The following is a 23,525-nucleotide window of genomic DNA, read 5'->3' on the forward strand; positions in this document are numbered from 1 at the left end:
AGATTCGGTGTTTTCACCCATCTAGATTTTGCAAGCATCCTGAACATCAAAAGAAATAAGAAACAGGGATAAAACTCTTATTCAGGGTCGCCTGAGATAGCAGAGTCTGTGACAGAGTTATCTTTTTTTCTAACCTGGAAGCTAAAACAACACTGGATATGTTAAGATTGAAGATACTTGGTTAAAAAGACCTCAAGTAATTCTATGGAGTTCATGAATTATTAATGATGATATGAAAAGCTGGCTTCTGCACAGAGTTGAGTTATAACCCAAGCACATTTAGTGATGAAAATACATAAGAAACCAATAAAATAGTTCATGAAAACAAAAGCGTTGTGTGTGTGTTGTTTTTTTTTAAACTGTGACTGGATACATAAAATTATAGATCAAAACTGGGGAAAGAAAGATTGTTGGATGCAGATGGCTGTATTTTTTATTTAAATATCCTGAGAGCTGCCAAGATAGATTCCATTAGATATTAGTCTAAATCACCAAAATAGGCTAATTTCCTTAGGCGATAAGGTTGTAATTAGCATCAAAAAGGAAGATGAAATCCAGGTGTTGAAGACTGTGATAAATATTTCGTGTTGTTCCAAAGGCTGAGAGGTCAGCTGAAGTCTACTCTGTGGGTATGATATCAGGTAAAACTGGACCACAGCTGTTCCGGGAGCTAACTTTCTCCCCTCCCCCTCACATGTCATGAGAAGCCTCAGTGGAGTAAAAGCTTGGTCCTAGCTGGAAGTTACCTGAATGGAACTCCATGGAAATCAAGTCCTGCATATATGTTCCCAGGACAGTAGGAGCCATGGTCATTTGCAGGGCAGCCCTGGAAGTGCCTAGAGGACAGCTGCAAACTCCTGTGTAACTCCAGCATTTAGCAGTGGTCATGAGAATGGGCAGGGAAGGAACTCTTGTGCAGTATTCTTCCTTAACTTTATCACTCCTGCCTTCATCTGAGAGGCTTCCATGACCTTTTGTCCTGGGCTCCCATCTCTGGCTTATAGTAAGCTTGACTGCAACCATTCCACAGCCATGGGTATTGGATAAAGACTCGGTCTACCCCTTATTTTGAATCTTTCTGAAAAACAGTGCAACCCAAGTACACTGGATACATAAAAAAGTACACTGGATACATACAACCCAAGTACATACTACATACAACCCAAGTACACTGGATACATACAGCTTTTACATGACCATGGGTAGCTTTGAAAGGAACACCTTTCTAGCTATTTAGTACCTCACCCTAGAAACCACAAACACATTTTTGTGAGAGACAGGCATCTCGGGGGACTGAACTGGATGTATAAATGTCTTCAGGCAACTTTTATATATATATTTTTTTATTGATTTTTTACAGAGAGGAAGAGAGAGGGATATAGAGTTAGAAACATCGATGAGAGAGAAACATCGATCAGCTGCCTCTTGCACACCCCCCTACTGGGGATGTGCCCGCAACCAAGGTACATGCCCTTGACCGGAATCGAACCCGGGACCTTTGAGTCCGCAGACCGACGCTCTATCCACTGAGCCAAACCGGTTTCGGCAACTTTTAAAAAAATTTATTTGTTTATTGATTTCAGAAAGGAAGGGAGAGGGAGAGAGAAACTTCAACCATGAGAGAGAATCATTGATTGGCTGCCTCCTGCTCGCCCCATATTGGGGATCAAGCCCGCAACCCAGGCATGTGTCCTGACCGGGAATAGAACCTTGACCTCCTGGTTCATAGGTCGACGCTCAACCACTGAGCCACGCCAGCTGGGCTACAGGCAACTCCTATACACCTGCTTTCATGGCTGAGTTCCTGATGGTCCGTCCATAAAGAGCTGACAACTGAATTCCTGTTGCTGTTAGCAAAACATGTCTTGAGTTTCTCTTGAACAACAAAAAGGTCAAAATAGTACATCTATCTATGTGATAGGAATGAATACAAAGTAGGAAACAGGAGAAGAACTGAGGCTGAATAACCATTTGTTACCGAATACAGCTCCCACCCACCCACATGGGCTCCCATGGCCTCCCATGGCCTCCCATGGCCTCATTTTCCCCCAGGCCAAATCTCTGTAACTACCCTGAATTAAATCACAAGAGGAGAGATAACAAATAAAGCAAACCCAAGTAAATACAGGTCAGGTGGTAAATGCTATGGAGAAAAGTCAGGGGAAAGGGAGTGGTGGGGGAGCGTGCTTCTCCTGTATATAGGGCAGCTGGCAGGTGCAACATGAATGAAAAGGAAATTGCTCTTGCAAAGCTCTGGAAAAAAGACTGTCCTAACCCTAGCCGGTTTGGCTCAGTGGACAGAGCGTCAGCCTGCAGACTGAAGGGTCCCAGGTTCGATTCCTGGTCAGGGCACATGCCTGGGTTGCCGGCTTGATCCCCAGTAGGGAGTGTGCAGGAGGCAGCCAATCAATGATTCTCTCTCATCATTGATGTTTCTATCTCTCTCTTTCCCTCTCCCTTCCTCTCTGAAATCGATAAAAATATATTAAGGGAAAAAAAAAGACTGCCCTAGACAAAGGTAGAAAGTCCCCAGCAAGAAAAAGCTTAGTGGGTCTGGGGAACAGAAAGCCTGTGTTTGGGGTAAGTTGCAGGACAGGACACTGAGTGGCAGGTGAGTGCCAATTCACACAGGGTCTTGGTGAATAGTTTGGATTTTATTCTAAGGGCAATAGCAGGCCTCTGGAAAGTTTTAAATAGGGATTGACAGGCCTGATCGATCTATTTCAACACTCTGGCTGCTTGGGAAGAGAATGGATTATTGATTGGAAGGTCTTAGTGGAAACTGCTTCCTAAGTGCAGGTGAGAGATGAAGAGGTTTTGTCTAGGAGAATCAGACAAAACCAAATTGTAATACTGGGGACTACAGGTGTTCATGGATAAATCTCCATACCATTATGTATGGAGGAAAGCCAAACTAATTAAGAAAAATCTAAATTCTGAATAAGGTGGTGAGAAACAGCAAGGTTTGGGATATTTAGGAGGTAGATAGGGCAGGATTTGCGGGGTGCATTTATATGTGGGGAATGGGAGAATTGGATTTTTGGCTTGTTCAATGGGTAGAAAGTGGTGCCATTTTCTGAGGTGTCAAAAAATAAATAAGAAAAAGTTGTGTGTGTGGAGAATGATGATGACAATGATAGGGGCAAATAAATATAAAAAGTTGCCTTGAGAGTTTGACAAGTTCAAGATGCCATTCGACATCTGGTTAGAGATGTCCAGAAGACAGATGGATACACAAATCTCAAGCCCAAGAAGATGATCAAGGCTGGTGATGAAAATCTAGGAACTGTCAGATGGTACTTAAGAGAAAAAAGGCAAAGATGACGCCTTAGGCAACTTTCCACATTCAGAGGTCCAGCCACGCAGGGAAAGCAAGCACCGCAGACTGAGGAGGAGCCGTCTGTGCTGCCGGCGGAACCCAGTGGGTAGTTTTCATTGTTAGAAACTCTAAGAGCCATCTACTTCAATCACCCAATCAGGTCAGCTTTTAAATACCCTTTCTATCACCAAGGGATAAAAACATGCATAATCAGTTTATATGACAACTATACCCATCCTCATCCATTTAACATCTTTATAATCTTCCTAAAAGAGTTCAGGCCTAATGGGGACTACAGTATTACAATTTGGCAGGCGTTCATGGATTAATCCTCATACCATTATGTATGGGGGAAAGTCAAACTAATTAAGAAAATCTAAATTCTGACTGAGTTTGTTTTTTGATTAAACACATGTCTCTAGAGACAAAAGGATAAGGCTTTATAAAAGCTTTAGGACAGCCGATTATTTAGAAATGATAAGATAAACATGGCATGTGGTATATGATGTAATCTAATTTCAATTTCATTTTGAATAAATGGCTAACAAAACACATGACAGATATCTCTACCAAGAAAATGAGCTGCATTAGGGGATTATTCTATGGCAATATCCCACTTTTACAGGGAGTGATTGGAGACTGTGATCCTGTCTTGTAAGAATGACAAATACTTCCTTATTTCTGGACAAGTGCTCTGGGACAGAGCACAAATAGAATTTTACTGTTGAGGACTTTGTTTTTCTGAATGCCTTTTGAGGGCTGGTAGGTGTGGAACTAGACTGAAAGAAGTTACATATTACCAGTTCTGCAATCTTAAAACCAGTTGTTTTAAGAATTCCACATATACAGTGTGGTGAATTTGATTACAGATCAGAGATTCCAAACATTAAGACTTGTATTCTCTCCTCTTTTCTCTTTGCAAATCATAATTACTTGAAAATCTCAGCAATCAGTTATAAATATTTGGTGCCTGTATGATTTCTCTTCTGGTTGTAATAAATCTTAATTCTTACAGAATAATTAGCTAGTCTCTTTTGCACTTAATATTGGGGCTATTAATGGTCACAGATGTGAAATTTATTATTTACAAAACTACAATCTATTTTCCCCTATAATTATACCTTTATTCTCCCAAACCAATTAAATATCCTTTGGTGAATATATGCAACATATTTCTTGCAATTCATACTTATTTTTTTTAGAAGAATATATCAAAAATGCTTAAGGTGAAATTAACTTGGTTCCACTTCTCACCTGATTCCAAACTAAGAGACTGTTACTCTACAAACTAAATTTACTTCGGACCTTCTTCTGAGACAGAGGAGAAGGCATCTTAAAATAGTTTTCTGCTTAAGTGACATTCTGGACTAACTAATACTCAGTTCATTCTGTAAAGCAGAGGTCAGCAAGCCTGTGAGCCAAATCCATCCCACAGCCTGACACGGTAAATGAAGCCTGACGGCAACACAACCACGGCCATTTGCTTACGTATTATCTACGGCTGTTTCTGTACTCGAGTTAAGTAGGGACAGAGGCATATGGCCTACAAAGCCTGAAATAGTTAGTATCTGGCCCTTAAAAGAGAAACTTTGTGAGCCCCTGCTCTGAAGTACACTGACCAATGCCCACATACTGTGAACACACACAGCTAATAGGCCTTCTCTAATTACTCCGATACATTTCTGCCCCAGTATTTCTGCTCTGTATGCTTCCAAAAGTCAACTGTACAACATTTGTGCCACTCGAAATTTAATTATAATGAAGTTAATATGCTAAGCAAGCTGATAAAAAGTGAGAAAGGAGTTGTTGGAAAGACAAGAGCAAACAAAATTACTTAGATTAGCCAAAGGTATGCCAATTGTGCAAGATTATGAAAAACATTGTAAATACCTGGAGTATTTTTTCTTCTACATTAAAGAACTCAAAATTAGAACTCATAGATAATACACGATAGATGTAGTTTGTGCAGATGAAGAACACCCAGAACTCCTTACATAATATTAAAAGACTGGCAGGTTCAAGTACAATGGTATACTTTAGATTAAAATATTTAAGGCATGCTTTTATCATTAAAAAAAATCTCAGCCTTTTCTTTTTTAAATACATGGTGAGATAAAAGTAGATTCACAGTTGTCAGTAAGCAAAACACAGTTTATTCTTGTATTACTTATTAATTATTGTATTATTTTCCATACAAACAAATGTAAACCTACTTTTGCCCCATGCTATATAAAAATACCATACTTACAGACAAGTGCAAAATATATACATTCCCAATCACAACCCCTCCTTTTTCCTAGACACAACTCTGTCTGGAGTACCCTGAACTGTCTTGCTTGGTATACTAGTACTATACTCAAATATTTCCACACAAATGAAAGAATAAATACTTATTTAATAATTGAGCCTTCATTTTCTTCAGTATATTACCCTCAATATCAATAAACTTTAGAGGGAGTGCATATACTTAGTTTATAAAAATGCTGTCAGTGATAGAGTTCATCATAACATTCATTTATTGATCACAATAAGGCACAATGAAAAATGAATTAAAAATAAATTCCAGTAGAGATTCAATAACCACTGTATAGAAATAGAGTGTTTCTACATTGATAGCTATTTCTCAGAGAGTGCAAGAGAACCTTACTAATTCAAACTAATATTTATAGGTAAAAATGAAGTTTATCCACAATATGTAAAAATTGGAATTATTAAATATTAAAAAACAACAACCATCAGCTCACCTCCAAATATAAAGAAAAAACTTTGACTAGTGTATCAGTGTTGAATTATTAAAGTTTTTAGACCTGTAGTAATTAATAAAAGAGGGTTCCATTAAATAGGATGTCAAAGTATAAATATAAACTGATAGTCTGAAGTACCTGAAAATATTTAAAAATTACTATTCCTCTTAATTTATGTGATTAATTTGTATTCTAAGAAAGCATTTTGCTTTCTTTATAGCTCAGAAGTTAATTTGCAGATTTCCCATTTAATAAGATCCAAAATTAAAGAGGTTTTAGAATATCCATAATTTGTTGCAAGGGGGAAAATTTAACTTTATAATGGAGTAATGAGTCATATCACCCTACACCAGTGATCAATTTTAGCATCACATTGGTAGGTTAAACAGCTGTTGCTACACTTCTATGTAAGATGTAGCAACATCACCTAGGATGTATTCTGGTGCAAAGTGATTAACTTGAATTCATCCAGCCTTTTATATAACTCTGAAAATATGGAAGACTAAGAAACAGGCTAAATGACACCACAGGTAATAAATCCAGAAGCTAGGGTGTTCTAAGAAATAATTGTCCATGTCTCTTTAACAAGGGACTTGGCTAGATAGAAAAAGACTGAAGGAACACATCACTCAGATGCAATGTGTGGTCCTAAATTGGGTCTAGTCTAGACATACCAGCTGTGAAACATTTTTGGGGATCATAAATGGGGATATGGTCTAGTTACCAGTTGAGATTTTTCTGAAATGGAAAGATGAAGATCAATGATTGAAAAAAGTAGATTAAGAAGCTGTTTGTAAAATATAATTTCATACTCTCTTATGTGTCCACACATACATTTTCAAATGCATGTGTGGACACATAGAAAAAAATCTGTATTTTAACAGTGATGATCTTGGGGGGGGGGGTAAGAATGTGATCGCTTTATTTTTGCTTGTAGTATTATCCAGTTTGCTACAATGTACATAAACTGTTTCTGTAATAATAAAAGACTAGTTTTAAAATACAAATTCCAGCCAAGACCGGTTTGGCTCAGTGGATAGAGCATCGGCCTGCGGACTGAAGGGTCCCAGGTTCGATTCCGGTCAAGGGCATGTACCTTGGTTGCGGGCACATCCCCAGTGGGAGGTGTGCAGGAGGCAGCTGATCGATGTCTCTCTCTCATCGATGTTTCTAACTCTCTATCCCTCTTCCTTCCTCTCTGTAAAAAAATCAATAAAATATATTTAAAAAAAATAAAAAATACAAAGTCCATAGAAAATTATGACTTTATTGTTATATTAATAAATCCATAAATCAGGGTCTATCACAAGATTTATATGAGACAGCTATTGACATGAATAGAAACCAAGGGAAACTATACAAAAAGGATCTCAACCTGAACTCTGATTATTTATAATGCTTTGGTTTAATGAAGATATGTAGTATCTTTCATGTCAATTCACATATAAAATGCTATGCATTAAAAATCTGTCTTGACTTTTTCTCACTAGAGGTATAACAACTCTTCTAGTAATCATTAGATGGATCGGTATAAAAGGTATTTGCTAAATAAGCTCACAAAGCAAAAAGGACTCTAGATGCCTTTGGATAATAATCAGTCTGCTTCTTTTTCACCAGGAAGGGGCAAGTTTAATGGTTTTTGGGATCACCACTAAAAATGCAAATTGAATTCCTACTAAATAAGCAGCCATTTTAGAGTGTACATATTCACATCTGATTGCCTTAAAAGTCAACAAATGTATAATTTTCGCCAAGAGAGTATGCAAAAAATTAAATATGACGATGAACCAATTTTGTGTCATTTCTTTTAAAATTCATATTTAAGTTGTATTATTTGAGAACTGCTCGTATTTTAAATTTAAGGCTGACCTTTCAAAAGTTTCATTTTTTAAAATTGACAATTACTTGGTATATTTAACTGTTACTTATCTATATCAGAGTTCATCAGGTCTGCAGTTAAAATGTCTGAATTTGAAACCTACCATTTATTTAGCTGTGCCATCTTAGGCAAGCTATCTAGCCCAGGTAAGCCTCAGTTCTTTTAATCTATAAAATGGAGAAAATAGCATTTACCTCACAAGGTTGCAACGATTAGGTGAGATTATGCTTAGAAACCTGCCTGTTACTTAGAAGAGCTCAATAAAATACCCATGACAATGATGGTGATTCTCATATAATCCTGATGTGTTATTTATATCACAATAATGTTGAGAATGCTGCTCTTCATCTCCACACGGATGCCCAATCTGGTGGAATCTCAGTCTTACTGACAAATCGGCTGCTCCCTCCCTTCAACCTGCTTCTCCCAGGGTCCCCATCTCAGTAAAAGTTACCATTAATTAACATACTTACTCAGGACCTGAAGCCTATTTCATTCATATATCAAATTCCTACGAGCTCTATCTTCAGCATATTTGAATCCAACCACCTCTCACAGGTGCACCACTGCCACCCCAGTCTAAGGCAGCAGCAGCATCTCTGGCCTGGACTCTACGTATTGCTCAATTTTCACTCTTGTCCTCCTTACTCACCTCAGTCTATTTTCCACCCAGATGACAGAGTGAGTCCTTAAAATGTAAACCAGGTGATGCCACTTTCTGCTGAGAACCCCTCAATGGCTTCCCATCACACTTAGACCAAAATCTAAACCCCTTTCCCTGCTGAAAAGACCCTCAGTGACAGGGCTTCAGCTTACCTTCTCTCCTTACCTTTTCTCCTCACTCACTCAGCTCCTGCTGTACCGGCTCCTTTGCTATCCCTCGACATCTTGAGCTGGCCCAAACACCTCTGCCTCTCCACCTGTAGCCCTGGCAGTCCTTCTGTATAAGAGAGTCCTTCCCGGGAGAGCCACACGGCTCTCCAGCTCAGTTCTCGGCTCAACTATCAGGCTTTTCTTGACCATGACATCAAAAGCAGCACCCCCATAGCTCTGTTTTATTTTTATTCATAACACTGTCACTACTGTGTGTGTGTGTGTGTGTGCACACACACAAATTCGTTTGATTCACTTATGAACTAGCATAATAACTCCATGAAAATAGGGATTTTGTTTTGCACATTATTGGATACCCACTGTCAAGAATAGTACTAGGTTCTTTTCAATACATGGAGACTTCCACTCGTGTTAAGTTGAATTGGGTTTAACCACATACTCTGACCACTACTTAGATAAGCCCTAAAAATAAAGCAAGCAAAGTATAATTAGTTCTTCTCTATTCCATATACTTTGCAGAATCTGTACAGATCTAAGTCTGAAAATAAAAAATTCTTCACTTTTATTAGGAAATCTGGCTGCAGTCCAACAGAAAAAAAATTATTTTATTTCATCAGTGTTAGAAGAAAATAAATATTTTTTTAAAGTTTCTATATTGCCCGGCCAGTGTTGCTCAGTGGTTGAGCGTTGACCTATGAACCAGGAGGTCACAGTTTGATTCCTATTCAGGGCACATGCCTGGGTTGTGGACTTGATCCCCATTAGGAGGTAACCAATCAATGATTCTCTCTCATCATTGATGTTTTTCTCTCTCTCCCCCTCTCTCTTCCTCCCTGAAATCAATATATATATATTAAAGTTTCAGTATTTAAAACTATTAAATGATTAGTTACTTGATTGAAATACTTACAGCAAAAGAGAAAAAAAGTTTCCCTGGTTTAATTTATTACTAAATGGTTCAGTATAAAGAAATTATGATATTGTGGGATAAAATTAGTTTCAAGACTCAAAAAAAAAAAAAAATAAGTCACATCAGAGTGTTAATGAACTAAAAAATAATTCCCTCCCTCAACAATTCCTTTGTAAAATTCCCACACTATGGCTCTAAAATAACTGGTAAATACATGAGATTTAAATTCACCATAAAATAAAGTTGCTTTAACTTTACTGCATGTCTAAACTATGACACTGTAAGCCAGGGGTGGGGAAACTTTTTTCTGCCAAGGGCCATTTGGATATTTATAACATCATTCGTGGGCCAGACAAAATTATCAACTTAAAAATTAGCCCGCTATATTTGGTCAAACATTTAATTAACTCACCCCTAATGCCTTGTCAGGGCCAGACCAAATGATTTCTCAGGCCTTATACGGCCCTCAGGCTGGACGTTCCCCACCCCTTCTATAAGCCATAGAACATAATTTCCTAATATCATCTGATGTTCAATCCAATCACTACAAAGCAATCTACACTAATAAAAGAGAAAAATGCTAATTGACCGTACCTTCACTACACCCACAGCCAATCAGAGTGAGTATGCAAATTAACCCAACAAAGATGGCGGTTAATTTGCATATGCGGAGGGAGGGAGGAGTGAAGACTGAAGTCAGCATAGAAGGAAGAGGGAGGGAAAGTGGAAAACAAGGCGGCTGCTGGAGGGAAAGCGCGGGTGGCACGCGCAGCCGCAGAGGCGGCGGCGGCGGTGGCTGTGGGCACGGCAGGGCCAGTGGATGGGGCAGGGTGGGGTGGGGCACACCCCACCCGCCCTGCCCGCCACAGCGGGAGAGGTGGGGGGGGGGCGGGAGAGCTGGAGGTGGCGGGAGGGAAGCCCAAAGGAAGTCTTGCAGGAATCTTCCTGCAACGGGCCCCTAGTATATGAATAAAGTTCCTGCAGATAACTCTCTGAACCTCTCTTACTTTATCTGTGCTTTTCTTATGACACATCACTTTTTTATTTGCAAATAATGGCATTTTTGGACACAGGATTTTCATCTGTTTCATCTTTGCAGTCTCCTCTACAGTGTTAGCACAATGACTGGCATACTCAGTACACATTTTCTGGATGAAAGAATAAATAATACAGAATGTTAAAGTTGGGGAATAATGGCAATAATCACTATCAGTGGGTATAGGCTCACAGAGTTCTGAATGAGCCCATTAGTGCTTTTCTATATCAGATCCCATGAGTGAAAAGTATAGACTTAGCTAAATCTATAAAAGTGGTTTACGCACATTATTTTGTTACACAGTATTTATCACAACTATAATAAAGCAATCATTCATGTCATCATTTGCTTAACATCTGCCTTTTCCACTTTAAATTCCAGAGGGTAAGAACTGTTCAGGGCTTCTCAAAGCCTCAGCATTTCACAATAGTAGGTCCCAATAAGTGTGTTTTGAATCCATGAATGTAGTTAGGACTGTGCAAAACATAATTTTAAAATGACTGGCTCCCCTTCCTAGCTGAGTCGACCAAGCACTCAGCTTCACAGAACCTACTAATTTGTTTGTTGTTGTTTTTTTAATATACTTTTATTGATTGCAGAGAGGAAGGAAGAGGGAGAGAGAAACATCAACGATGAGAGGGAATCATTGATCAGCTGCCTCCTGCATGCACCCGACTGGGCATGTGCCTTTGACTGGAATCAAACCTGGGACTCTTCAGTCCACAGGCTGGCGCTCTATCCACTGACCCAAACTGGTAGGGCCTAATTTGTTTTTCATGGTTTTAGCGTGCACCTTTTTTCACATTCATCTGACAATTGAGAGTGTCTTAGTATCATGTATGGTTTAATTAGCAATATTTTTTTTCTGACTATTATGTAAAATAACAGTTTTAATACATGATGGTGTTTTAGAATCAGTGAAATACAGTTATTGCTAATTTTATCTTAATGTGAAAAAACATAAAAATTACAAGTACTTACATCAATTAAATCTGAAAGATCATGAATATAATACTTGAAAACAGAGGCATTCGTTGCTTCGAGGGTCAGGAGGTATTCATTCCGTGCCTTAATCGATTTTAGCTTATTTTCTGAATACTTTGCTTGTCTCTGGCAATGAAGATCCAGGCATTGGGGGAAAAAAGAAAGTCATTTTTAAACAAGACAGAGAAACACACATGAATTTTTATTAATCTAAACAATTTATTCTACATCTACAAATAACCTTCGAAGTCCTTTGAGTAAAGTACATTTCAAATCTGATTTAAATAACAAACTAAAATTACCCAGCTATGAGGAATAACAACAATGTATTTGGGCATTAGGCCCATTTGCAATGAAATCCCTTTGTTACTATTCAAGTTCTCTACATTGTGTATTGAATACTTGGCATTCACCACTAAATGATGTCCAGCTGTTATTACATGATTTTTATGTTCCTTAAACATTCTGCATTCCCATGGGAGGAAATTCATGTATTTCTCGATAACTTACAATCTGTGTCTATCAGCTATTGCATCAATGTTCTTCAGTTTGTCACCTCAAATGAGGACGATTAAGTCATCTCAAGTGAGGACAGAAAGACTTGGCAATCTGTTTTCACTTACCTTTTCTTTCATTTTTTCGATTTTCTTTACAGAGCTTCGCCGCTGATGTCTCTCTTCTAGTCTAATATGAAAGACTGGATCGCCGGATCTCCCAATTTGCTTTTCTTCTTGTTTCTCGGCCTCTTTCAGCTTGCTCTCTGCACTGATGCTCTCCGCATGATACATATGGTATGTTTTCATCACCTGCAAAAAAACGTGACCCAAATTGTTAAAAGATGTCTGTTTGTAACTTAGAAAGTAAACGGAAACAATTGTATGACACTTATGTTAAAAATATCACCTTCCAACTTTCAGATTGTTAGTAAAATAGATGAATTATGGAATATTGTTTCTACCTAAAGAAAACAGAAACATGCAAATTAAGTACACCTGCCAGGAAGAGGCACTGAGGAGACAGGCCTTGATGAAAAAATGATTTAGAGTCCTATACAGGCTTTCAGTGTACTTAAGAAGTTCCCTTAAGCTTACAAGTGTTGCTCTAAAATCTCCTCAGCATTATTAATTTGCACAATAAACCATTATTCATGAATAAATTTTAGCCTAACCCTGGATTTATAAAAGACTCCAAATTAGTACAGCCCTTACTAAATTTTATTGCTTAAAATCTACTTGTCAAAATACAAAACATAAATAATAAGGCTCAAACATAGTTTTAATTTAAAAATATTATTCTTCTTACCACAAAATAATACTTTATGTTCAGTGTAGAAAACATATAATAAAAAAGAATTTAAAAAAAACCAACAAGCAGAAATACTAGTAACCACTGCTAAAATTTTGGTATATAGCCAGCCTTCCAGTTGTCTACTACTACTACTACTACTACTACTACTACTACTACTACTACTACTCACACACACACACACACACACTTCATTTTAAAATGACACATATCATTTCTCCTTTTAAAAAACTAGGCTCATACTATATTTACCATTTTTAATGTCCTATGTCCTTTTTTCACTTAGTGTATCAGTACATTTTCTTATATCACTATATATTCTTCTAAAATATAATTTTACGGGCTGTATAGTATCTCTTTATATGCCTGTGCCATAATTTACTTAACTAATTCCCTATTGTTGAACATTTTAGGATATTTCAACATTTTGCTTTATCCAACTCCTTGATGCATATCCTATCTTCTTCTTACTGAAATAATATATATAGTTTCCATTTTAATAAATTTAGAAATAAATAGAACATAAATTTTTTGCACGGTATTCTTTCCATGTATACTGTAAACATATAATAAATTCTTAATTATTAAAACATTTGGTTATCAAGCCAAAGGAAAATCATTTGTGCAAAAAATGAAAAAGGATCCCAAGTCAAATTTATAGAAAATATTCCTTTATTAACTTTTGGTTGAGAATATGTTTGTATATTTTCAGAAAACAACTCCAAGACCATATGGATTCCTGCAACAGAGAGGAATTGACAGGACTGCTCCAGCCATGAAGACAGAAGAGAAATAGTCCAGAGATGGAAGACGCTGATGACGCCTTGCCATACTAGCAGTCAGCAGCTGTGCGTCACTGCAGGTTGCCCAGGACCAAACCAGAGAGGGTCGGACCTGCATTACCACCATTTGTCCACCATCCAGAACTGAAATATCATTGCTGACATGTACACATAAGGGACTGTTTGACATTTAAATTGGGACTCAAAAGAACTGTTGGCCCAGAAAGAAACTCACTACAGACTGATTCATTTGCCTCTCAGCACAACCATTATTGCTTGTCTCATTTTCGGTTCTTATAAGTGTATTTCTTATATCACATGATCTCACTCATCTAGGGGAAATAATGAACATAAACTGATGAACAGGGAAGCATCGATCAGACTGTCAAACCTCAGAGGGAAGGTAAAGGAGGGTGGGGGAAAGGGGGAGAGATCAACCAAAGGACTTGTATGCATGCATATAAGCCTAACCAGTGGCCACAGACAACAGGGGGGTGGGGGCATACACGGGGAGGGGTTTGGGATGGGAATGGGGGGATGAGGACAAATATGTGATACCTTAATCAATAAAGAAATAAAAAAAATAAAAAAAGATGATACAAAACACACACACACACATTTGGTTATTATTCCAGAAATATTTGTTCACAAAATTGTGTCATATTTCCTAGAATACATTTCCAAAGGAGAATGGCAGGATTAGAGAATATGCACATTTTTGAGGCTTTTGAAACATACTGCCAGTTTAACACTCAGCAGAACTTGAAAAAAAATCTATAATCTCTCAAAGCACCTTAGATTACATATATGCTTAATATTTTCTCAAATAATAAATGTATTCATTTTTATTCCTAAAATAAAACCTATTATATTTCTATATAATCTCTGTATTATTAGATACAGAAGAATAATAGTCACAGATTTTCAGAGATTTTACTTAAAGTCAGAGTTTTCCAATATAATTCCAATCTGCTTTTATTTTCAGAGTCAGATCTCTGGACCAATTCTGAAACCTGTTTATTTTGAGCACAATTATACTCTTTAAAAAGAAGCAAGATGCGTAAGGTGACACCAACACAACTGTACCAAGGAACATACCAGAATTTAGTACCCAATGAGCATGGTGGCACTTTCTCTTAAATTATATCAAATTCTCATCCAGGGAAGATAGGTTTTATTTCATTTATAAATAACCAGAGACCATTTTATAGTTAAGGTACAGTTGTTAAGAAGTTGAGATTAATGTAATGCTTTGAAGTAAGGAACTTGAGTTTTCTCATTTAAAAGTGAGTTATAAACTAGTTTGGTTACCAGAAGCACCGCTGGAATATATGCATTTACTTAGGTCGAACCATATGAAATTGCTGCCTTTGTAGGTTATGTAAAAAAAGGGAGAAAAATCAGCATTTTTAATGGCTTAACTTAATATACATTCTCAAGACGACTATTTTAAAGAGTAAAACATGGGGTTAATGAAGAACCTTTACTTCTTTTCATAAAATCTGGTGTGAGCAAATTCTGTGACAGGCACTGCTGACCAAGAACAAAGTAAGTGCTCAACTATAAACCACGGCAGCTTGTTCTGAGCTGCGTGCAACTGCAAAGTGGTCTGTTTTTAGTAATTATCAAGCCTGTTGGGGGAAGCTTGATTGGCTACTTCAGTTTAAAAGAAAAATAAAATAGCGTTAGGAAGCAGCTGGGCAGCTGAGGAATGAAAAGGGAGTCACCCTGCAGCTGGGCAAACAGCGAGGTCACTAAATGGGCTCCACACCTCGCATTTCTAGGCTCGGCTCTGTTTGTACTCCCTGCCCGAAGCAAACCCACACACCATTGGGTGCTGATTCCAGTTACATCTTCAACTAAGAGGGTGAAAAAAACACACAATCTCTCTCTCTCCCTCTCTCTTTCTCTCCTTCTCCCCCATCTCCTCTCTGTGACCCACACCACACACACACACACCACACACACACACACACACACACACACACACACCACGTTGCTCAGCTGTCTGTATTCTTCTTGCTCATAGACAGGAAAGAAGAAATGAGGACACGTGACTCCCATCATAGCTGGATGAAAAGGCATCCCAGACAGCTGTGGGTACCTGAGAAGTCTTTTTAAAAAATACATCACAAAGAAAAGAACTGGTCTCCTGACTCTTGCTTTATTTAGATGCCGAGGACTAGTGTAAGCAGGTAATTTGCACAAATGAAACTGGCTGCCAGCATGGCATTTCTTGTTAACTAGCCTGGGTTAAAAGGGAAACATTGGAGTCTGACCTAACGGAGCAAGAAAAGGGTGTAACTAGCTCATCATTATGTGGTTCAGCATAATAGCTGAGGATTCTTTACACAGTTCAATGGCAATGTACAGAAAGGAAGTTTCTTTGTTCCGTTTCCCAATCTTAGGGTTTCCACTATTCTCTAAAATGTTAACAGTTACAATGAATGAATTTAGAAGTTGGGGAGAAAAACACTAAGAGCTTCTTTGAGAACTCTAATTGTAGATAATGAGTGCAAATACAAACTGCATTATTTAAAAGGTGAACTGTTGACAGAAGTTAAATGTGTTTTGTATTTATTTATTTTTTTTTCATTTTTTTCCTCATTTATTCAAATTCACTGCAGGAAGTAAACACTAAAAGATTAAAAAACAAAACAAAACAAAATTTACACTGCAGTATGTACAGCACATGAAGAAATTAAGTTTCTAATAAAAATGACAAATTATATAATGAGATCGCATGTGTTTTGTATTTAAAATAAAATAACTGACAGTTCCCCTTTTCAGAGAAGTAAAAGAAAGCTTTTATTTTTTCAAAGATGCATTTTGAAGTCATATGGCAAAGAAAACCACAGCTTCTCCATCAGCTTAGTGCAAACACAAGCCTCTGCATACCAAATGGCACGATCGGCGCAGTTCCATTTAAATGTGCTCCAATAGCACAGTTCCCTCTTTGAAACCTTCTCCACTAAAACTTCATGCATAATTCTCTGTTGAACACATTCAATTTATCCTTTCGCTCCATCTCTCCTTAAGTGCAGGAAGAATATAGCCAAGAAGAAGGTGACCATATCACAGATTTCTTTGTGAGGTTGCAAAATCCTGACAGACCAATATCACATATCTGACACTACTCTTGTACTTTAAATCAGTATAATTAAAATATCCATAGTGAATTTCAATATTCAGCACCAAGAGATCATTATGTATTTGAAAAACATGTGTTGGCAAAGATCAGTGGATTAAAGCTATAAATTCTACTTTTTGACTTCTGGCTCGGAAGTTAGAAAGCTGGCTCCAGGAATGGATCTACCAGTTACCAGGTGTGGTTCCAGGAATGGATCCATCAGTCACCAGGTGTGATTCCAGGAATGGATCCATCAGTCACCAGGTGTGATTCCAGGAATGGATCCATCAGTCACCAGGTGTGGTTCCAGGAATGGATCCATCAGTCACCAGGTGTGGCTCCAGGAATGGATCCATCAGTCACCAGGTGTGATTCCAGGAATGGATCCATCAGTCACCAGGTGTGATTCCAGGAATGGATCCATCAGTCACCAGGTGTGATTCCAGGAATGGATCCATCAGTCACCAGGTGTGGCTCCAGGAATGGATCCATCAGTCACCAGGTGTGGCTCCAGGAATGGATCCATCAGTCACCAGGTGTGGGGAAGTTATTTAACACTTTGCTCATCTTATAAGGTTTTTGTGGACACCCAATTGTGCATCCCTGTGTGTGTGTAACTTAAACTTTACTGAGTACTCACCATATATGTGTGTACATATGTATACTATCCCTACCATTAATATATGTACATATATGGAATGTGTATATCCTTAGCTAAACAAAAATTATATAATGCTCACTATGATGCCAGAGATTGTTCTAAGCATTTTACAAAAACATATTTTATTTAATCCTTCTAAAGGTTCTTTATCAGGTAGGTACCTTTACCTTCCCATTTCACAGGTGAGGTAAGTAACGTTCCCGAGGTCACATGGCTGGTAACTGGCAGAGCCATGGCTGGGACTCTGGCAGCCAGGCTCCAGGTTGGTCTGGACTGTTAGGCCATACCTACCCTTTGGAAAGTCTAAAGCATTCTACAAATGGAAGTCCTCGTTACCTGGGGGATAGAGTTACTTTTGTTTATATTCAGGAATTGAGAAAAAGAAGGAATGAAAGGTAAGTATTTATTCATTCAACATTTGCTTGGGCATAAAAATAAAGACTTGGTTTCCATCTGCTGTAAGTTTAAATTTGTGGAGATTAAAAAAATGGGCCTTGGAGATTCTCATGGACACAGATGAAGGGCGTTCAGGCTGGAAGGATAGTATCGGCAAAGGTACAGTGGGGCCCATACAGGTGAGGTAGGCACGAGGAGACCAAGAGGCAGAGAAGGGGGTCCAAGGACGTGCTAAAAAGTGGATGGTTGGGTAATTGAGCTGAAGGATAAAACCGGGGTAACTGGCTTGGAGAAGATCAGGAGAGGCATGAAGCCCCAGTTAAGAAGTGTTGAATTTATCCTACAGGGGTTTGTGAACACACAGAGGTGTAAACAGAATGGTCAAAGCAGTATCTTAGTGACGGCCTGGTGAAGACAGGCAGGATGGGTGCACAGCGGCCTCAGAGTGGAAGAAGAGGGGGCGGGAAGTAAGAAAGAGGGTCTAGAATGACAGTTCTCTGCTCTGCTGTTCTCTGCTCTCCCTCTCTCTGACCTTAAACTTGACGCTACTCCCTCTGCCTTGCGGCTTAGGCGCCCTCACAGTCTGGTCCCCACACCAGCCCAAGCGGCACTGTGTGTACTGCCTGAGTCAATCGCTCGAAGCTGCTTCCTCAACATTCGCACTTTCCTTCCTCTGTGTCCTCTCCCGAGCCAATCCCACCGCCTGGGGTGCCCTCCCCTAGGACCGCCTCCTGGGAACATTGTGACTCACCCTCCAAGACAAGCTCAAATCTCACCTGCTGCTCAGTGTTGTTTCCTGGTTCGTCAGCCAGTGTGACCTTGTTCTTCTGGCCGCCAAGACCTACTTACAGATTGCACTGAGACTCTGCGCCCCGTGTCATAGATATTTGTGTACCACTCCGTATTACAGATTGCAGATCCAGCTAGGGCACCAATAACAGCTTAGGTGCCTTCAGATCCTTAACCCTTTGCACTCGCTTGCTTTTTTCTCGAGCTGCTACCGATGCTAACCCTGTCGAGTCACACTCGACATCCGAGTGCAAAAGGTTAATATTCCCTCATATACAGTAGGAATATAATAGGCATTTGGTGAGCAACAAATGAAGGAGAGAAATCCATTTTACAGTCAGCTTGTCCTTTCATCTAACAAGTATTTACTAATATTGCTAGCATGTACCTGGTATTGTTCTTCTCTACAACCAATGAATACCTGAGACTGGATTGATGGGATGATAAATAGTTCTAAATCATTAGTGAAATACAGTTAGTACTGGAATTTATGGCCCTTCAAAAAAAAGTGGTGAGGGTGCTGAAAAGCAGTATGTCAGTGACAATATTTCCTAATTCCATACACAGCCTACTGTTTTACTAAATCAGTGGTCGGCAAACTCATTAGTCAACAGAGCCGCAGTTTGCCGACCACTGTACTAAGTCCATCAATCACTCAAAGCTCTTCTGAGAAACTACATTCTTTGGGTTTCCTTAAATATCAACAACCTGGGATAAAGATCTCTTCTCTACAATCAATACATAAAGGGCTCTAATTGTAACTGAGTTTCTTCAAGTCCCAGACTCATAAAACCATCGGGTTGGGGCCAACAGCCTTGGAAACCCATTCCTGTCCTTTCCCAGAAAACTCTCAGGTTCATGGTGAGAGCATGGTTCTCCCCCCCCCCAACCCCCCCGCAGGGGGCTGTGCTGCAAGGAGCCTGGCTCCTCCAGGGGCCCCCAGCCCCAGCCCCTCCCTCCAGGTTAGGGCCTCTGCTCTGCCACGCTGTATCTCTGGGGGCTGAGGCAGAGGTGGTGCACAGCAGCTACCTTAGGAGAGCACTCAGAGCGTGGTCTGCTGGGAGCTTACACCTGCAATCTCGGGCCGTCTTGCTCTTCACTGTACTGAGCCAACCTTGGGGTTGAATTGTGGATTTGAGTTCTGATGCTACTGCTGACCAGTTGGACACGTTTCTTAATTTTCTTGAGCCCCAGTTCCTCTGAGCTAAAATCGGGATCAAATGATAGAATGCATGGAAGCACATCACAGGGTGGGTGACTGTCGTTCTTGACAGTTCCTAAGGTACAATGTAGAAGTAAGCATTCAGGCTCTGGGGCCAGGCTCGCTGCCTTCATATCCAGGCTCTAAGCAAGGAGGCACAGGCCACTGTCTCCCAAAGGCAAAGCAGCTGGGAGAAAGAACCAAGGGACAGCGGAAGCAGAGGAGATGGAGACCCTTCCTGCTGTTTCATGTTGCAACACAGGCTAGCGAAACACTGATACACCAGGGAGGAGTGCCTAGGAGCTGGCTGCACAGATACCTACATGTTCATAAAACACGACCTGGACTCACACTTTGAAAAGGCCTAGCTAGCCTACCTGCAACGTACACCTCGTAATTAGCACCCTTTTGATGCCTGCTGACAGTTACTGTAAAATTAAGTGGACATCAGCCCAGGGTTCAGGGAGCAGTTTATATTGATCTCATTTACTCATCAGCCCAACAGGTAGTAAGTACCCATAAGCCAGGCGCTGGAGATGGAATCCCTACCCTGCTCTTCCTGTGAGACAAACAGGAGGGAGGGAGGGGCCGTCACTTACTTCAGGGAAGGCTGAAGGGGAGGCAGGTGGAGAAGAATTCCTAGGCTTCTTTTCAATCAGCTTATATTTAAGTCTGGGAGCTTACTTGGGGAGAAAATTTGCAGGGAGCCTATGTTTTATTTATATAAAGAGAGGAGAGGCCAACCCTCAACATTAATGTCACTCTGTCAGAACCTACAATGGATCTCTCAGTCCCCACCCCCACCCCTACCTCCCCCACTTTTATTCTCATTCGCAGCACCAGGGCTGGAAAAGCTGCTCATCCCTGAGATGGTGAGTGGTCAGTAGGATGGTCATGATGATGCATTTTCGTAACCCACCTCCTCTCATTAGATTCATATGGCTCTCTACAAGTCAATGAAAGCAGAACTTACAAAACTTAATTATATTTGCAAAGTAACATTTACAGGAAAATTCACTTTGAGAGGTAGTATACTGGTGGTTAAGAGCTCAGACTCACAGAACAGACAGCTTGGGTTCAAGTCCTATCTGTGTGGTTACTTCGCTGTGTGATCTTAGGCAAGTAACTTGACCTTTCTGTGCTTCAATTTCCTCACTGTAAAGTCAGCATAACAATATTACCCACTGCATAGGGTAGTTGGGAAGATTAAATGTGTGTCAACATATATAAAGAACACAGAAAAAAAGAGCTTGACAATAAGTGCACAGTAAATGTCTACTACTGATATTTGAAAAAAAGTACCATAAAATAATTCATTTTACTAATGGGTAATGATTTGTCCATGACTGAAAAGATGGTCATTTCTAACAGAGGTGAAGGGAAAGAAATTAGCAATATTTCCACTTGAGTGGATGTTAAGAATTTTAGCAAAGCTCTTGAGATTGAGCAAACAGATCAAGATGAACAAATAAATAGCATGAGATACTGTCTTTATAGCTAGTTTATCAAAGGAAACCTGAGGTATGTTGTGACTCCACTGAAATGAAATCAGTATGACAGTCCGAATTTATCATCATTTATAATCCAAACAAATGCTCTGAACAAAAGGCATTGTCTGGGATTCTGGACCCTGCTGACTAGGGACTGCCAACCAACCAAATGACAGGGCAACAGAGATGCAGAGAATAAAGAGAACAAAGGGGAAAACAGAGAACACATATGCAAAGGGAGGAAATATGGTTAATGAGAACCTGTTTGGTGTAGGGCTAAAGACTCTGTTTCAGAATTGAACAGTACAGAACACATTTTAATGGAAAGAGTTTAGGTCTATGAAATTCAATACACCTGAATTTTGGTCTTAGTTTTGCTGCAAAATAGCTTTATAACCTCAGTCTTTCTGACCCTCAGCATTGAGCCTCATCTATTAAGCCTCATCTATTAGAGGTACCATGACAACATAAGGTCTCCCTTACAGGACCAAAATTAGGGATACAATAAAATCTAACTGTACACCTCAAACACCTTGAAAAGTGTGGAACGAAAGAGAAAGTACAAACTAGAGGCCTGAGCATAGAAGGAAAAACTGATCGTGTAACTAGAAGGCTTCTTTCCTGGAGAATTTGAAGAGATCCCTCTAAAAAAAGAGTATTTGCTTGGCTGGTGTAGCTCAATAGTTGAGCATTGACTTATGAATCAGGAGGTCCTGGCTCGATTCCCCGTCAGGGCACGTGCCCGGGTTGCAGGCTCGATTCCTAGTGGCGAGGGTGGGCAGGGTTGCGGGAGGCAGCCATCAATGATTCTCTTTCATCATTGGTTTTTCTCCCTCTCCCTTTCTCTCTAAAATCAATAAAAATATATTTTAAGAAAAGAATATTTGATGAAGCCCAGAGGAAATAAGGTAGGATGGCATTTAGTAGTCTATCTGAAAAAATAATCCATAGTATCATTCCTGTTTTTGTTTTCTGTTGAAGATTTACTGTTTTCTTCTTCCTCTTCAAGAGCCAGTGTTAGTGGAAGGAGCATCGTATCCTAGATATCCCAGGGTGAGAGCCTCAACTGGCCACTGCCCCGCCCGGGACCTCACAGCAGGCTTCCTTGAACTCTGCTGGCCCACAGCTCTCTCACCTGTAAAGACCTCTCAGGCCTTTCCCACCTCTGAAAATCTGTGAGTCCATGATTTCAGGTAATAATCTGGCAACAACTAAATACCATAAGCATTTATTTTCTGTGGAAAAATATGTAATGTACTTCTCAGTGACTAAAAGGGTTGATTTTTTTTTTTCAGTGTTAGGGTAAGTGGACGATAAAAATTTTTTAAATATATATTTTTATTGATTTTAGAGAGGAAGGGATAGGGAGAGAGGCAGAAACATCAATGATGAGAGAGAATCATTGATCAGCTGCCTCCTGCACGCCCCCCTACTGGGGATCAAGCCCACAACTGGAACCGAACCCAGGACCCTTCAGTCCGCAGGCCAGCACTCTATCCACTGAGCCAAACCAGCTAGGACAAGTGGACGATACATTTTAACCAAAAGGAAAAGCCAAAAATCACACTAATTCACTCCCGCTTCTGTGGACCAGAGGCAGCAAGGAGTACACAAGCTGCCTCATCCATGGTGAGGATATAAAGTTCCTCCTAGAATTTACTATGGGCTCCTAGGCCAGCGCTCATCTGCTTTGCTGCACAGAAAATATCTAGAAATGAACACACTGTTAAGTTGATGAACCTGAAACTGGGAGATCGATCACTCTAGTGACTTTAATTAGCTCCCAAACTGATCAGTAATCCATCATCAAGTGCTCATTAAGGAGGAGAACCCAGGAACGATTTGGTAGGTGCATGGTTGACACACCTATGGATTTGCTACACCTTTTATTTTTGACTGTTATATTTAAGTTAAAGCAGGGCATTAGTCATCGTTTTCAAAATGCTGACTGGAATAATAATTTTTAAATGGCAATATAAATTGCAATTAGTTTCATAAGACCTTGTGACTATAATAAAATTATTTAACGAGAAACTACTAATTTAGAGGATAAATTGTTTTATGC

General features: G+C 39.5%; 1 protein-coding gene across 1 annotated transcript in view; it reads right to left on the reverse strand.

Annotated features, from left to right (window-relative positions):
- SRGAP1 (SLIT-ROBO Rho GTPase activating protein 1) overlaps nucleotides 1-23,525 on the reverse strand; it is a 266,339-nt gene that overhangs the window by 75,182 nt on the left and 167,632 nt on the right. Inside the window, exons 5-6 of the mRNA XM_008148740.3 lie at nucleotides 12,330-12,512; nucleotides 11,704-11,832 (exon numbers count right to left, since the gene is read on the reverse strand). Coding sequence (XP_008146962.2) covers nucleotides 11,704-11,832; nucleotides 12,330-12,512 — 312 coding nt within the window. The remainder of the gene's footprint in view (nucleotides 1-11,703; nucleotides 11,833-12,329; nucleotides 12,513-23,525) is intronic.

This window comes from Eptesicus fuscus, chromosome 7 (assembly GCF_027574615.1).
Source record: "Eptesicus fuscus isolate TK198812 chromosome 7, DD_ASM_mEF_20220401, whole genome shotgun sequence".
NCBI classification, from domain to species: domain Eukaryota; kingdom Metazoa; phylum Chordata; class Mammalia; order Chiroptera; family Vespertilionidae; genus Eptesicus; species Eptesicus fuscus.